Here is a 17,687-nt window from a genome sequence, read left to right as displayed (position 1 = left end):
AGGAAAGGACTGAGGGGCTGCACTATAGGATGGGCTCTGGCAGAGGCGTGACACTACATATTTTACGAAGGGGTTAAAATACTCATCAATTTTGAAGAGTATATTTTAGCCAAGAAGGACGTAATTTGCAGTAACTCAAATCCATGTACTCAGTATACATTAGACCTGTGAAAAGTGCAGCACTCAGGACACATCCAGCTCTCTGGCTGTTCCAGTCTGGTTCCTGCATCAGTAGGCAGCCAAAGGGCTGAAAACGGTAGAAACTGTTGGGCACAGGCTGCACCATATAATAATAATAATTTTTATTTAGCGCCAACATATTCCGCAGCGCTTTACAACTTATAGAGGGGACTTGTGCAGACAATAGACATTACAGCATAACAGAAATCACAGTTCAAAACAGATACCAGGAGGAATGAGGGCCCTGCTCGCAAGCTTACAAACTATGAGGAAAAGGGGAGACACAAGAGGTGGATGGTAACAATTGCTTTAGTTATTTGGACCAGCCATAGTGTGAGGCTCGGGTGTTCATGTAAAGCTGCATGAACCAGTTAACTGCCTAAGTATGTAACAGTACAGACACAGAGGCTATTAACTGCATAAAGTGTATGAGAACATGATGAGAGGAACCTGATTGTGTGGTTTTTTTGTTTTTGTTTTAATGGGCCACACAGGGATCGTTAGGTTAATGCATTGAGGCGGTAGGCCAATCTGAACAAATGCATTTTTAGGACACGCTTAAAACTGTGGGGATTGGGGATTAATCGTATTAACCTAGGTAGTGCATTCCAAAGAATCGGCGCAGCACGTGTAAAGTCTTGGAGACGGAAGTGGGAGGTTCTGATTATTGAGGATGCTAACCTGAGGTCATTAGTGGAGCGGAGGGCACGGGTAGGGTGGTAGACTGAGACAAGAGAGGAGATACGGCACCATGCAATTGCCCTCTCGTCAGGGCCGGACTGGCCATCTGGCAAATGTCAGAAGGTCCTGTCTGGTTGTGGGCACCTTGTCTGCTACTTTGTTAACAGAATCAGTGTTTTCAAGACACCCATACTGTTAAGGGTATGTGCACACGTTGCAGATTTGCCTGTGGAATTTTCTGCACAGATTTTGCATCTCTTGACAAAAAACGCAGTAGAAAATCCATGCGGATTTCATGCGGATTTGTAGGCGTTTTTGTAAGCTAAATAAAGAGCTATTATTTAAGAAAAGGAATTGTGATGTAATTTCTTGTCCATCCTCTTCATTTACATACTCCATTAAAGAATAATGTTTACACACTGAAATATAGATGATAGATAAATCATAGATAACAAAGGTTTTTTTCCCTCGGACTATTTTGAGTGTTCCAGATAGGTTGTTTCATGCTGATTTCTGAAATGAGTTCAGATTTTTCTTATCACGTAAAGTTTTTGAGAAATGATACGAAACATAATATTCTGTTATAATTCTAAAAACACGGATTACAAATGAAAGTCTGTAAAACATTTTTGAACAATTGTTTTTGCTACTGACATCGATGCACATGTATGTAGTGTCTCAGACGTCATAATGTAGACTAAAAACTGTTGTTTCTTAACCGCTTACTGCCAGCTGGTAGAATAGTAGGTCAGATGGCAGTATTCCCTGCTTTGAGGTGGGCTCTGGCGGTGAGCCCACTTCAAAGCCACAACATGTCAGCTGGTTTTAATAGCTGACGTGCCCGCAAAAGGTGCGAGCGGAATCGCGATCCGCCCGCGCCTATTAACCCCTTTACCCCCAAGGGTGGTTTGCACGTTAATGACCGGGCCAATTTTTACAATTCTGACCACTGTCCCTTTATGAGGTTATAACTCTGGAACGCTTCAATGGATCTTGGCGATTCTGACACTGTTTTCTCGTGACATATTGTACTTCATGATAGTGGTAAAATTTCTTTGATATAACTTGCGTTTATTTGTGAAAAAAATGGAAATTTGGTGAAAATTTTGAAAATTTCGCATTTTTCCAACTTTGAATTTTTATGCCCTTAAATCACAGACATATGTCACACAAAATACTTAATAAGTAACATTTCCCTCATGTCTACTTTACCTCAGCACAATTTAGGAACCAAAATTTTTTTTTGTTAGGGAGTTATAAGGGTTAAAAGTTGACGAGCAATTTCTCATTTTTACAACACCATTTAATTTTAGGTACCACATCTCATTTGAAGTCATTTTGAGGGGTCTATATGATAGAAAATACCCAATTTTACACCATTCTAAAAACTGCACCCCTCAAGGTGCTCAAAACCACATTCAAGAAATTCATTAACCCTTCAGGTGTTTCACAGGAATTTTTAGAATGTTTAAATAAAAATTAACATTTAATTTTTTTTTTACACAAAATTTATTTCAGCTCCAATTGGTTTTATTTTACCAAGGGTAACAGGTGAAAATGGACCCCAAAAGTTGTTGTACAATTTGTGCTGAGTACGCTGATACTCCATATGTGGGGGTAAACCACTGTTTGGGCGCACCGCAGAGCTCGGAAGGGAAGAGCGCCATTTGACTTTTCAATGCAAAATTCACTGGAATTGAGATGGAACGCCATGTTGCGTTTGGAGAGCCCCTGATGTGCCTAAACATTGAAACCCCCACAAGTGACACCATTTTGGAAAGTAGACCCCCTAAGGACCTTATCTAGATGTGTGGTGAGCACTTTGACCCACCAAGTGCTTCACAGAAGTTTATAATGCAGAGCAGTAAAAATAGAAAATCATATTTTTTCACAAAAATTATCTTTTCACCCCCAATTTTTTATTTTCCCAAGGGTAAGAGAAGAAATTAGACCACAAACGTTGTTGTGCAATTTGTCCTGAGTACGCTGATACCCGATATGTGCGGGTAAACGACTGTTTGGGCGCATGGCAGACCTCGGAAGGGAAGGAGCGCCGTTTGACTTTTCAATGCAAAATTGACTGGAATTGAGATGGGACACCATGTCGCGTTTGGAGAGCCCCTGATGTGCCTAAACATTAAAACCCCCCACAAGTGACACCATTTTGGAAAGTAGACCCCCTAAGGAACTTATCTAGATGTGTTTTGAGAGCTTTGATCCCCCAAGTGTTTCACTACAGTTTATAATGCAGAGCCGTGAAAATAAAAAAATATTTTTTTCCACAAAAATTATTTTTTAGCCCCCAGTTTTGTATTTTCCCAAGGGTAACAGGAGAAATTGGACCCCAAAAGTTGTTGTCCAATTTGTCCTGAGTACGCTGATACCCCATATGTGGGGGGGAACCACTGTTTGGGCGCATGGCAGAGCTCGGAAGGGAAGGAGCGCCATTTGGAATGCAGACTTAGATGGATTGGTCTGCAGGCATCACGTTGCATTTGCAGAGCCCCTGATGTACCCAAACAGTAGAAACCCCCCACAAGTGACCCCATATTGGAAACTAGACCTCCCAAGGAACTTATCTAGATGTGTTGTGAGAACTTTGAACCCCCAAGTGTTTCACTACAGTTTACAACGCAGAGCTGTGAAAATAAAAAATCTTTTTTTTTCCCACAAAAATGATTTTTAGCCCCCCAAATTTATATTTTCCCAAGGGTAACAAGAGAACTTGGACCCCAAAAGTTGTTGTCCAATTTGTCCCGAGTACGCTGATGCCACATATGTTGGGGTAAACCCCTGTTTGGGCGCACGGGAAAGCTCGGAAGGAAAGGAGCACGGTTTTACTTTTTCAATGCAGAATTGGCTGGAATTGAGATCGGACGCCATGTCGCGTTTGGAGAGCCCCTGATGTGCCTAAACAGTGGAAACTCCCCAATTCTAACTGAAACCCTAATCCAAACACACCCCTAATCCCAACGGTAACCCTAACCACACCCCTAACCCTGACACACCCCTAACTCTAATCCCAATCGTAAATGTAATCCAAACCCTAACCCTAGCTTTAGCCCCAACCCTAACTTTAGCCCCAACCCTAACTTTAGCTCCAACCCTAGCCCCAACCCTAACCCTAGCCCTAACCCCAACCCTAATGGGAAAATGGAAATAAATACATTTTTTTAATTTTATTATTTTTCCCTAACTAAGGGGGTGATGAAGGGGGGTTTGATTTACTTTTATAGCATTTTTTATAGCGGATTTTTATGATTGGCAGCTGTCACACACTAAAAGACGCTTTTTATAGCAAAAAAGTTTTTGCGTCTCCACATTTTGAGACCTATAATTTTTTTCCATATTTTGGTCCACAGAGTCATGTGAGGTCTTGTTTTTTGCGGGACGAGTTGACGTTTTTATTGGTATCATTTTCGGACACGTGACAGTTTTTGATCGCTTTTTATTCCGATTTTTGTGAGGCAGAACAACAGAAAAACAGCTATACATGAATTTCTTTTTTTTGGGGGGGGGGGCGTAAATACCGTTCCACGCTTGGTAAAATTGATAAAGCATTTTTATTCTCCGGGTCAGTACGATTATAGCGATACCTCATTTATATCATTTTTTTATGTTTGGCGCTTTTATACGATAAACTATTTTATAGAATAAATAATTATTTCGGCATAGCTTTATTCTGAGGACTATAACTTTTTTATTGTTTCTTTGATGACGCTGTATGGTGTCTCCTTTTTTGCGGGACAAGATGACATTTTCAGCGGTACCATGGTTATTTATATCCGTCTTTTTGATCGCGTGCTATAAATATGTGTACTTTTATTTTTTTCATTTAGATAAAGAAATGTATTTATGGGAATAATATATATATTTTTTTTGTTTTACATGTGTGGAAATTTTTTTTTTTTACATTTTTACTTTGTCCCGGGGAAGGGGGGGGGGGGGACATCACAGATCGCTGATCTGACAGTTTGCACAGCACTCTGTCAGATCAGCGATCTGACTTACAGTGCTGCAGGCTTACCAAGCGCTTGCTCTGAGCAGGCACTTGGTAAGCCACCTCCCTCCCTGCAGGACCCGGATGCCGCGGCCATTTTGGATCCGGGGATTGCAGGGAGAGGAGGTAAGAGAGAAGGTTAATGTGCCGGGGGCGGTCCGTGACCGCTCCTGGCACATAGTGCCGGATGTCAGCTGCGATAGTCAGCTGACACCCGGCCGCGATCCCCCCGTGAGCGCGGCCGATCGCATATGAAGTACTATCCCGTCGGTGGGAATTAAGGCCCACCCCACCTCGACGGGATAGTATGTCATATGGGATTAAGAGGTTAAAGGGAACCTGTCACCCCCCCCCAGGCGTTTTTAACTAAAAGAGCCACCTTGTGCAGCAGTAATGCTGCATTCTGACAAGGTGGCTCTTCTCTTCAGTTCTGGGTGCTGTAACTGCCGAAATAATCAGTTTTGTAATTTGTCCTAAATACCTTTTCTTCAGTCAAGGAGGCTGGCCTTTCCCCCCTGCTGCAGATGCCACACAGCCGTCACTCAAATCTTCTTGGCGCCGGGCGCCGCCTCCTCGCCGCTATTTTGAAATGTGCTGGCGCCTGCATTCTTTTCTTCTGCCTTGGGCAGGCGCAGTGAGCGCTGCCCGTCTGTCCTCATATGCAGTCCAGCTGACTGCGCCTATGCGGATGCCCTGCCTGTGAATTCCAGCCCCGCAATGTGAATAAATCAAAAGACACTGCCGGGCTGGGATTCACAGGCAGGGCAGCCGCACAGGTGCAGTCAGCTGGACTGCATATGAGGACAGACAGGCAGCGCTCACTGCGCCTGCCAAAGGCAGGGGAAAAGAGCGCAGGCACCGGCACATTTGAAAACAGAGGTGAGGAGCCGGCGCCAAGAAGATTTGAGTGACGGCTGTGTGGCATCTGCAGCAGGGGGGAAAGGCCAGCCTCCTTGACTGAAGAAAAGATATTTAGGACAAATTACAAAACTGATTATTTCGGCAGCTACAGCACCCAGAACTAAAGGAGCCACCTTGTCAGAGTGCAGCATTACTGCTGCACAAGGTGTCTCTTTTAGTTAAAAACGCCTGGGGGAAGGGGGGGGGCGGGGCGGGGGGGTGACAGGTTCCCTTTACATCAGAGATTTGTCACACAAAATACTTAAGTAAAATTTCCCACATGTTTAGTTTACATCAGCACAATTTTGGAACCAAAATGTTTTTTGTTAGGAAGTTATAAGGGTTAAAAGTTGACCAGCGATTTTTCATTTTTACACCACCATTTTTTAGGGACTACATCACATTTGAAGTCACTTTGAGGAGTTTACATGATAGAAAATATCCAAAAGTGACACCATTCTAAAAACTACTTCCCTCAGGGTGCTCAAAACTACATTCAAGAAGTTTATTAACCCTTCAGGTGCTTCACAGGAACTTTTGGAAAAAAAAATAATGAACATTTAACTTTTTTTCAAAACAATTTACTTCAGATCCTTTTTTTCATTTTACCAAGGGTAACAGAAGAAATTGGACCCCAAAGGTTGTTGTGCAACTTGTCCTGGGTATGCTGATACCCCGTATGTGGAGGTAAACCACTGTTTGGGCACAGGGCAGAGCTCGGAAGGGGAGGAGGGCCGATTGACTTTTTCAAAACTGGCTGGAATTAAGATCGGACGCCATGTCGCATTCGGAGAGCCCTTGATGTGCCTAAACAGTGGAAACTCCCCTCAAGTGACACGATTTTGGAAACTAGACTCCCTAAGGAACTTATCTAGATGTGTGGTGAGCATTTTGAACCCCCAAGTGCTTCACAGAAGTTTATAACTTAGACCCATGAAAATAAAAAATCATAATTTTTCCACAAAAATTATCTTTTCGCCCCCAATTTTTTATTTTCCCAAGGGTAACAGGAGAAACTGGACCCTAAGAGTAGTTTGAAAGGGTTTCTAATTCAGACTTGATTTAGGACACTGTAACTGCTATGAATGCTCCAGGTCACATTTCAACATAAGGTCACCCCTTAGTGACAGAGCCAATTTTGTCTTTAATGACCAAGCCAATTTTTACATTTCTTACCACTGTCACTTCATGAAGTTATAGCTCTGGAACGCGTCAACATATCCCACTGATTTTGAGTGTTTTTTCGTGACATATTGTACTTCATGTTAGTGGTAAAATTTCTTCGATTTGCCTTGCATATATTTATGAAAATTATACTGAAATGTTGCAATTTTCAAACTTTTATTTTTTGTGCCCTTAAATCAGAGAGTGGTGCACACAAAATAGTCAATACATAACATTTGCCACATGTCAATTTTACATCAGCACAATTTTGGAAACAATTTTCTTTATTATAAGGCCATGTTCACACTTTGCGGGTTTTACCACGGATCCGCAGCGTTTCTACAGCTGCGGGTCCGCAGCAGTTTCCATTGCGTTTACATTTACATGTAAACCCTATGGAAACCGCAATCCGCTGTGCACATGCTGCGGGAAAAACTGCGCAGAAACGCAGCGGTTTACATTTCACAGCATTTCACTTCTTTGTGCAGAATCGCTGCGATTCTGCACATATAGGAAAGCATTGATCCGCTTACTTCCCGCATGGGGCTGTGCCCATGATGCGGGAAGTAAGCGGATCATGTGCGGATGGTACCCGGGGTGGAGGAGAGGAGACTCTCCTCCAGGCCCTGGGAACCATATTAGTGTAAAAAAAAAGAATTAAAATAAAAAATAATGATATACTCACCTCTCAGCACTGCACGCGGCCGTCCGGTCGCAGGATTGCTGTGCGAGCAGGACCTGCGGTGACGTCGCGGTCACATGACCGTGACGTCGCGGTCACATGACCGTGACGTCACGAAGGTCCTTCTCGCACAGCGGCGCCGAGGAGATCGGGACGTCAGAGGGTGAGTATAACCATTTTTTATTATTTTTAACATTACTATTGATGCTGCATATTGCTGCATATGCAGCATCAATAGTATAGGAGTAAACCCACAGCGGAAACCGCGAAACACACCGCGATAAATCTGCAGGGATAACCGCAGCAGTTTTGCCCTGCAGATTTATCAAATCCGCTGCGGGAGAACCCGCAGAGGACTCCCCAAAGTGTGCACATAGCCTAAGGGTTAAAAGTTGGCCAGCGATTTCTCTTTTTTCCAACAAAATTTACATATTTGAAGAGAGTTTGGGCAGGTCAATATAACAGAAAATACCCAAAAGTGACAACATTCTAAAAACTGCACCCTTCAAGGTGCGCAAAACCACATTGATGAGCGAGTGTACTTGTTGCTCGGGTTTTCCCGAGCACGCTCGGGTGATCACCGAGTATTTGTAACTGCTCGGAGATTTAGTTTTTGTCGATACAGCTGCATGATTTATGGCTGCTAGCCAGCCTGAGTACATGTGGGGGTTGCCTGGTTGCTAGGGAATCCCCACATGTATTCAAGCTGTGTATCAGCTGTAAATCATGCAGCTGAGGCAACAAAAACTAAATCTCCGAGCAGTTACAAATACTCAGAGATCACCCAAGTATGCTCGGGAAAACACGAGCAACGAGTATACTCGCTCATCACTATTTACTAACCCTTCAGGTGCTTCACAAGAACTAAAGCAATGTGGAAGTAAAAAATTAACATTTTACTTTTTTCACAAAAAATTTACTTTGGAACCATACTTTTATAGTTTCACAAGCTAACAGGAGAAAATGGACTACAAAATTTGTTGTGCAATTTCTCCTGAGTACGTAAATACCCCGTATGTGGGGGAAATCCACTGTTAGGATGCATGGCAGGGCTCAGAAAAGAGGGAGCACCGTTTGATTTTTTGAACACAAAATTGTCTGGAATCAATGGAACGCCATGTCGCGTTTGGAGACCCCCTAATGTACCTAAACAGTGGAAATCTAACTCCAACCCTAACACAGCCCTATCCCCAACACACCCCTAACACTAATCCCAACCATAACTCCAACACAACTCTAACACCACCCCCAACCCTAACCCTAGCCCCAACCCTTGCTCCAACCCTACCTTTAACTCCAATTCTAACTGCAAAGAATGGAAAAAATACTATTTATTTTATTTTTGTTTACCTAAGTAAGGGGGTGAGAAAAACAAAATAGTAATTCAAGCCCTCCTTTATTTTGATCACGGCTATAGGGTCTATGACAGTGATCAAAATGAACAAATAAGAAAAATCTCCTATTGTTGCCGGGTGCCAGCCATGCGCCTGCCATTTTCTTATGGGAAAATTACACGAAGGGACAGGGGACTGAGCCGGAGGGTCCAGGGATGCCAGAGGTACCAAGGTGTTTCGGGGAATACCATTTCTCTCTCCTCTGGTATGATATATCATATTAGAGGAGTGAGAAATTAATGGAAATCTGACTTTTTTTGCAATCACCGTTATTCAGTGAATAACAGCGATCACAAGACTGGGGACGGTAAAAACCGATCCGAATCATGTTCTCTTGGGTCTCAGCTACCCCCGGTAGCTGAGACCATGGAGATTTTCCGACGCTGGGGGGCACCATACACTTATTTCCGGCACTGAAGAATATGTACCCTTAACTTCCGCCGTTAAAAGGCGTATCGGCGGTCGTTAAGGGGTTAATGAGACAAGCTGAGCTTTGGATGATTACTTCAGCAGCTCATGTATAGCAGCATCTCTCCATTATCAATATCATATAGGATGGAAAAAAGGGTCACAAACATTTTAAGCTGCAGTTGTAATGTAAAATATTTTATACACATTGTTCATGTACAGCATTATTAGTTGAATACTAACTAGTTTTCAATAACAATTGGTCAAAGATACAGTAATTGTGTACCGTATTTTCCGGCGTATAAGACGACTTTTTAACCCCCGAAAATCTTCTTAAAAGTCGGGGGTCGTCTTATACGCCGGGAATCGTCTTGTACGCCGGTGTATATGGTGGGTGGGGAGGGGGAGTGATCCTGATGACGAGGGGGCGTCTCACAGGAAAGTGAGTAATCCCCATTACCTTATCCTAGCGGTGCAGCGTGGGGGTGTCAGTGCTGGGAGCGGCGGCGGCTGCTGTGTTCTGGTGCGGCGGCTCCTCTTCTGTGTGGGGCCTCTGGTGCTGTGGGGTGGCGGCGGCAGCGGCGTATCTTTATCCAGTTGGGGCTCCTCCGGCATCTCCTTAGCCCTGGAGGCCCCGCCGCAACTCCATCGGTGCAATGTGGTGGCCTCCGGGAAAATGGCCGCTGCTCAGATTCAGATCTCGTGTCCCGAGATTTCGGGACGAGATCTGAATCTGAGCAGCGGCCATTTTCCCGGAGGCCACCGCATCGCACCTATTGAGCTGCCTCCGGGAAAATGGCCGCTGCATTGCACCGATGGAGTTGCGGCGGGGCCTCCAGGGCTAAGGAGATGCCGGAGGAGCCCCAACTGGATAAAGATATGCCGCCGCCACCGCCACCCCACAGCACAGAGGCCCCACACAGAAGAGGAGCCGCCGCACCAGAGCACAGCAGCCGCCGCACCAGAGCACAGCAGCCGCCGCCGCCGCCACTCCCAGCACTGAGACCCCCACGCTGCACCGCTACGATAAGGTAATGGGGGATACTCACTTTCCTGTGAGACGCCCCCTCGTCATCAGGATCACACCCCCCCCCCCAAAAGGCACATATTCACCGGCCCTATAAGACGACATAGGGTGTATAAGAAGACCCCCGACTTTTAAGAAGATTTTATATTTTAACTGGTAAAGTTGGGGGGTCGTCTTATACGCCCAGTCGTCTTATACGCCGGAAAATACGGTACATTTTTAATAAGTGTTTTAATAAGTGTTTTCTCTTTCTTTTGGACACTTTAACATGGCCTGTATTTTTTCTTTTACATTTTGCCAATACATCAATTAAAGAAAATGGCTACTTTTTTGTGTGCGTTTTATGATGTGTAACAAGATGTGAAATAGTATCGAAACCTTTCCCACATTCTGAACATGAAAATGGTTTCTGACCTGTGTGAATTCTCTGATGCCTAATTAAAACTGATTTTTGTTTAAAAAGTTTCCCACATTCGGAACATAAAAATGCCTTGTTGTCTGTGTGACTTATCTGATGTTTAACAAGACTTGATTTATCTATAAAACATTTCCCACATTCTGAACATGAAAATGGCTTCTCTCCCGTGTGACTTCTCTGATGTCTATTAAGAAGTGCTTTTTGGTTATAACATTTCCCACATTCTGAACACGCAAATGGCTTCTCTCCTGTATGAATTTTCTGATGCCTATTAAGAAGTGCTTCATGATTATAACATTTCCCACATTCTGAACATGAAAAAGACTTCTCTCCTGGGTGAATTCTCTGATGTCTATTAAGACGTGCTTCATGGTTAAAACATTTCCCACATACTGAACATGAATATTGCTTCTGCCCTGTGTGAGTTTTCTGATGACTAATCAAAACTGATATTTTAAAAAATGTTTTCCCACATTCTGAACATGAAAAAGGCTTCTCACCTGTGTGAATTCTCTGATGTCTAATAAGGTTATGTTTTTGGTTAAAATATTTCCCACATTCTGAACATGAATATGGCTTCTGCCCCGTGTGAATTCTCTGATGCCTGATTAAAAGTGATTTTTTTTTTAAAGATTTCCCACACTCGTAGCATGAAAACGTCTTGTTGCCTGAGTGACTTAACTGATGTGAAACAAGACTTGTTTTATCTGTAAAACATTTGCTACATTCTAAACATGAAAAAGGCTTATCTCCTGTATGAATTTTCTGATGTGTAATAAGATGTGCTTTTTGGTTAAAACATTTCCCACATTCTGAACATGAAAAAGGCTTCTCTCCTGTGTGAATTCTCTGATGTCTATTAAGAAGTGCTTTTTGGGTAAAACATTTCCCACATTCTGAGCAAGAAAACGTCTTATCACCTCTGTGAATTCTCTGATGCTTAACAAGAGAATTGTTTGAATAATAACATTTCCCACATTCTGAACATAAAAAATGCTTCTCCCCTGTGTGACTTCCCTGATGTACCAGAAGACTTGCTTTCCGACTAAAACATTTCCCACATTCTGAACATGAAAAAGGCTTTTCCCCTGTGTGAGTTCTCTGATGTATTACAAGCCTTGATTTAGTATTGAAACATTTCTCGCATTCTGAACATGAAAATGGCTTCCTCCTTGTTTGAGCTATTTCATGTTCAACAGCCCTTCTGTTACTTTTGTTTTTCATATTTGTCTTTGATGAAGCAGAAAAAAGGACTTTCTGAAAAGGATCAGATGACAGATGTTTACTGGGTAGGTCTTGAGGTATAGCTGGTATAACTACATGTTCTTCACAAGTTTTTGGTGTGATGCCGAGATTATTTGCTGGAAAATCTAAAAATATCGGACATCCATCTGAGCTCTTGGTACGATCATCTGCCAAGAATAAAAAATATTTTATTATTTTTCAGTAACATTGCACTGGTATTATATATTATATATTGTATAGCATTTCCATTCAAACTGTAATACAATTCAATTATAGACAGACTAAGACAACAGACCACAAAAGAGGGACTAATAGTTTATAGTGTTTGACCACCACGTTGTGTCATCTCAAAATTCAACTTCTATATTATAGCCATCTTCAGGGTTCATGTTTCACTGTGTGCCATGAATTGGTTTCAGTTACGTGTTCACAGGAGACTCAAAAGTGATCTGTACTCAGTTGTATTAAGAGATTCCATCTCCTACATTGTCTGACAAGTTAAAGCACTCTAATACAGAGCAAAGCACATTGGAGCAGAATAAGGACTCCACATCTCACCAATGTCAGTGAGACCACAAAGATATCGCATCGCTGCAACGAATTTCTCAGGAGCAGACACTACTAATCCCACCAATTGTCAGGACAGTCACACAAGTGACTGACAAATGATAAACAAGGCAATGGCTACTATTGCTACTAGGCAGGTTATTGGGCTCTTCCACAGTGAACGTATAGTATATACACAGTAACACATCTGATTCCACTCTTGACCAGCAACTGTCCAGGGACAGGGTGGAATCAGATGTATATTACATTATAATATATACAAACACACACACATGCATACCTATAGAATGGCTTGCGAAAATATTCGCCTCCCATTGCATTTTTTGGGCTTTGCTGCCTCACAACCAGGAATTTCAGTTTTTCTTAGGGTCTGCATCACTTCATGTAAAGAACATGCCTATAACTGGGAACATTTTATTTATTTTTTTTTTATTGTGAAGCAAACAAGGACAAAATAACTGAAAACTTCAGTGTGCATAACTATTCACCCCTCTAAAGACAGTACTTTGTAGAGCCTCCTTTTGCGGCAATTACAGCTGGAAGTCTCTTTGGAGAAGTCTCTATGAGCTTTCCACATCTTGCCACTGGGGTTTTTGCTCATTACTCAAGGTGAAACTGCTATAATATTTAAAAACATTAAACAATTAAACAAATGGTTCTTCCAAGTTGGACCTTAGGGAGGAGGGACTATATTCTGATTAGAATCAGGGAAGATGGATGGCCATTTCAAAAACCTCATCATGCAATTTGGTCTGACTAATGCCCCTGCTGGTTTTCAACGTTTTATCAAATGATATCTTGTGTCATCTGGTGGGCAAATTTGTGGGGGGTATACTTTGACAATATTTTAATTTGCACATCAGGGAAACGTTATATAGGTACTACACAGTTTACAATATAATAAATCGTATGCTAAGCCTGAGAAATGTGTGTTTGAAGTTCAAGTAGTACAATTCCAGGCTTCGAGTTTCTGGATGGATTCTGAGAAGGTTCACGCAGTATTGCAATGGAATATTCCAGAAAATCTTAACGTCCTACAATGCTTTCTGGGGCTTACTAATTATTATGCAAAGTTTATAGGGAACTTCTCGTCCATTGTCAAACTACTCATGGACATGAGCAAAAAGAGTACAGATTTCGCTGATTGGTCTGAGCCTGCCAGTCAGGCATTTAACTCTCTAAAAAAAATAAAAAAAAATGTTTCTCCTCAGCTCCAGCACTCATTCAACCTGATGTTTCACAGCAGTTTATTGTGGCGGTGGATGCGTGTGAGGTGCGGAGTGTGGCAGTCTTAACACACAGATCAAGATCATCTCCTGGGAAATGGAGCCCATGTGCATTCTTCTCTAAGAAACTTGGCAAAATAAATTATAACATAGGTAATCGAGAACTTTTAGCCATTAAGTTGGTCTTTGAGGAGTGGCATCATTTTCTGGAGGTTGAAACTCACCCTGTCATTGTAATTACTGACCATAAAAATTTGCTGTATTTAGAATTTGCGAAACATCTCATTCTGAGACTAGATAGGAGGTCTTTATTTTTTACAAGGTTTAATTTCTATGTCATGTATAGTCCTGGGGTTAAAAACATCTAGGCTGGGGCGTAGCCTGACACTTTATGTGATATATAAATAGCAATTGGATGAAGATATAAAACTTAACCTTTATTAGGTATAGGTAAAATCAATACACATATAACATATACAAAACAGGGGAAAGGGAAGGACCCTTGTGCATGTGTGAACCCAAACCAAAACAGAATAGGGAAAGGCAAAAAGAACAGACCAGACAAAATTTATTGACAGTGTTGGTTGATCTCCAAACCTATAACTATAGATAGGTAAATAGAAGAATCATACTGGATATAATCATCCCACCAATTTACTATGGCAAATTATGAGTATGACGACCATTAGCCTCTTATAAATCATCCATAAGTATGCCACCCTCTCACTCCTATGTAAATATAGAACCATCCAAGGTGTACCAACTCCTTCTACCGAGGCTTATATATTCAGTATGTATATTTACAATAGCATGTGATGGCCAATACCTAATTATGGATTAATGTGTGGTAAGTATATAGAATTGGCAGTAACTATCAGTTGTCCTTACATCAATACTTTATACCACAGATTATTCATACAGTATAGTTTCAAAGAGGCTTAGAGTGACCACAACCCAATTATTTATCCGACATATACCAGATATAAACCAACATTCCAACTCATAATTTGCATCCAGATTTACCAATTCAACATCCAATGTATAAATGAACAGCGCTCCATCCAGGTGTGGAAATCTTCAAAGTATTTATTTAAGCCATAGAAAACATAGCAGCGACGTTTCGACCATACACTGGTCTTTATCAAGCATCAGTGTATGGTCGAAACGTCGCTATGTTTTCTATGGCTTAAATAAATACTTTGAAGATTTCCACACCTGGATGGAGCGCTGTTCATTTATACATTGGATGGTCTTGGAATGTCCAGGAAGGTTCCCTGGATGAGGAACGGGCGCCCCAGATAAGTGAGTGCTGTCAGCCCCCTTTTTGTATTTTCTGTTACCAATTCAACATGTCTATTAGGTTAGTCACTGTCAATAAATATGCATAGCAGCAAAATGGAGGCTTAATTAATCAAACAATGACTATGAACCTATATATATGGGACCATACTACCCCATGAACCTTTATCATGAGCGTCCCTTATGTTCATAACCATATAGTCTTTGTATTCCTAGAGATAAGCTGTATTTTCATAAGATGCCAGCATATACATAAAATGCGTCATTTAGCAAACCCATCACTCTGGGTGGATCTCACCCGAAGTTGGAGAGAATCCACATGTCTCTCGAAGAGGGTGAGAGAAGCCTCCGTTACATATGGCGTCTCCCGACGCGTTTCGTCCGATGGGACTCTTCAGGGGAGCGTGCTGACCTGCAATAGCCGCCGTACAGGTTTCCCCGCTTCTGTGGTTTAAAAATACTGCATACGGAGGCGCGCCCGAGAGACTCCGCCCCTCGTGTGACGCACTTCCGGTGCTTTGAAGGCCACTTCCGGTATACGGAGCTCTTGTACGGAAAGAGTGAGCGTCGGTAGTCATGGAAACGCATAGCGCTCATCCACTACAACCATACGCCGCACCGGAGATGATAACCGCTTTATATGCTCCTTACCTTGCAGCCAAAACAAATGTGCAAGGCTCATATAGAGCTCTCTTGCACATTATGCTGTGCCCCAACTAAGCATAACTAAATGTTTATAATAGAAATGAGTATTAGGAACCACATTTGAAAGGACATACTACATCATTAATACTCTGTGATGTCCACCCCTTAGGGTATGATTCAGCATTTCCTCAGATTATTCATATAAACACCCACTACAGCCGTTCCATAAGGAAAGATGTGAAAAGGACCAAAGTTATATGAATATAGTACAAAGTATTAGAAATTATAAATAAGGTCAGATGACGACCTAGGGGTAAGAGGAGAAAGTATCGCCAGCAGCAGCTGTATATATTATGCTGTTTTTAAGATATGGATCATGGTAAGAGAGATTTTGTACGGGACACCACCTAGGACCTAAAGATAGAAAAAGAGGCAGAATTACCCTATTATACCCTATATCAAGGTAGCCTACACTCCTATTCCTGCCTATCGCGGAGGTTGGCACCCTAATAAGAAACCTGCGCATATGGCGCCCCCGCTCAACGTGGGCTATCCCTATCTGGCTGTCCCTATTCACCCTATGCACAAATAGAGAAATATAGAAAAAGCGGGTACACACCAATAAAGTAGGATAAAGGCCCAAAACATACATATGAGGGGGGAGGGTAAATTTTAGTGGGTGCTATTGTAGGAAGCTATATGCAATGTAGTCAGGAAAAATGTACCTGAATAATATGTAATGCAGAAGTTGGTAAACGAAGTCTCAAAACCTGTCTAACGCTGGGGTTGGCACCCTAATAACCTTCGCAAGTGGCGCCCCCACTCCTCGGTGGCTATCCCTCCCTAACTGTCCCTACCGTCTTGATAAGGTGGACATCAGAGTATAGTATGATAAAGAAGATAAATAAACGCTTATAAAAAACAGCTAAAGGGCTGTAATTCATTCAGTTCTCGTGGTTGGACAGTTTTCAGGTTGAATATCCATTTGCTCTCTTTCTGGAGTATCCGTTTGTCCCAATCACCCCCTCTCATAGGAGGTAAGATTTTATCTATCCCCACGAATGTAATCTTTTTGAGATTGCCCTGATGGAAGGAGTTCATATGGCTTGCCACCGGAGTTTCTCTCTTAGTAGCAATGTCTCGTAGGTGTTCGCCCACTCTTTTGCGAAATTCCCTCTTTGTTTTCCCTACATACTCCAAACCGTGGCTTTATAAATAACTCCTTTTGTGCGTCAATTGATGAAATGTTGAATGGAGTAGGTGGTACCAGTGACATTGCTAACAAATTCCTTTGTGGGTGTGATATAATAATAATATAATAATAATTTTTATTTATATAGCGCCAACATATTCCGCAGCGCTTTACAACTTATAGAGGGGACTTGTACAGACAATAGACATTACAGCATAACAGAAATCACAGTTCAAAATAGATACCAGGAGGAATGAGGGCCCTGCTCGCAAGCTTACAAACTATGAGGAAAAGGGAGACACGAGAGGTGGATGGTAACAATTGCTTTAGTTATTTGGACCAGCCATAGTGTAAGGCTCGGGTGTTCATGTAAAGCTGCATGAACCAGTTAACTGCCTAAGTATGTAGCAGTACAGACACAGAGTGCTATTAACTGCATAAAGTGTATGAGAACACGATGCAAGGAACCTGATTATGTGTTTTGGTTTTTTTTTCTATTTTTAATAGGCCACACATGGATAGTTAGGTTAGTGCGTTGAGGCGGTAGGCCAGTCTGAACAAATGCGTTTTTAGGGCACGCTTAAAACTGTGGGGATTGGGGATTAATCGAATTAACCTAGGTAGTGCATTCCAAAGAATCGGCGCAGCACGTGTAAAGT

General features: G+C 42.2%; 1 protein-coding gene across 1 annotated transcript in view; it reads right to left on the bottom strand.

Annotated features, from left to right (window-relative positions):
- Positions 1–10,521: 10,521 nt before the first annotated feature.
- Positions 10,522–17,687, bottom strand: part of LOC143767245 (uncharacterized) — a 41,190-nt gene continuing 34,024 nt past the window's right edge. Inside the window, exon 7 of the mRNA XM_077255441.1 lies at positions 10,522–12,266. Coding sequence (XP_077111556.1) covers positions 10,759–12,266 — 1,508 coding nt within the window. The 3' untranslated portion in view covers positions 10,522–10,758. The remainder of the gene's footprint in view (positions 12,267–17,687) is intronic.

This window comes from Ranitomeya variabilis, chromosome 4 (assembly GCF_051348905.1).
Source record: "Ranitomeya variabilis isolate aRanVar5 chromosome 4, aRanVar5.hap1, whole genome shotgun sequence".
Classification (NCBI taxonomy): domain Eukaryota; kingdom Metazoa; phylum Chordata; class Amphibia; order Anura; family Dendrobatidae; genus Ranitomeya; species Ranitomeya variabilis.
This window is presented reverse-complemented; position numbering and strand designations above follow the sequence as displayed.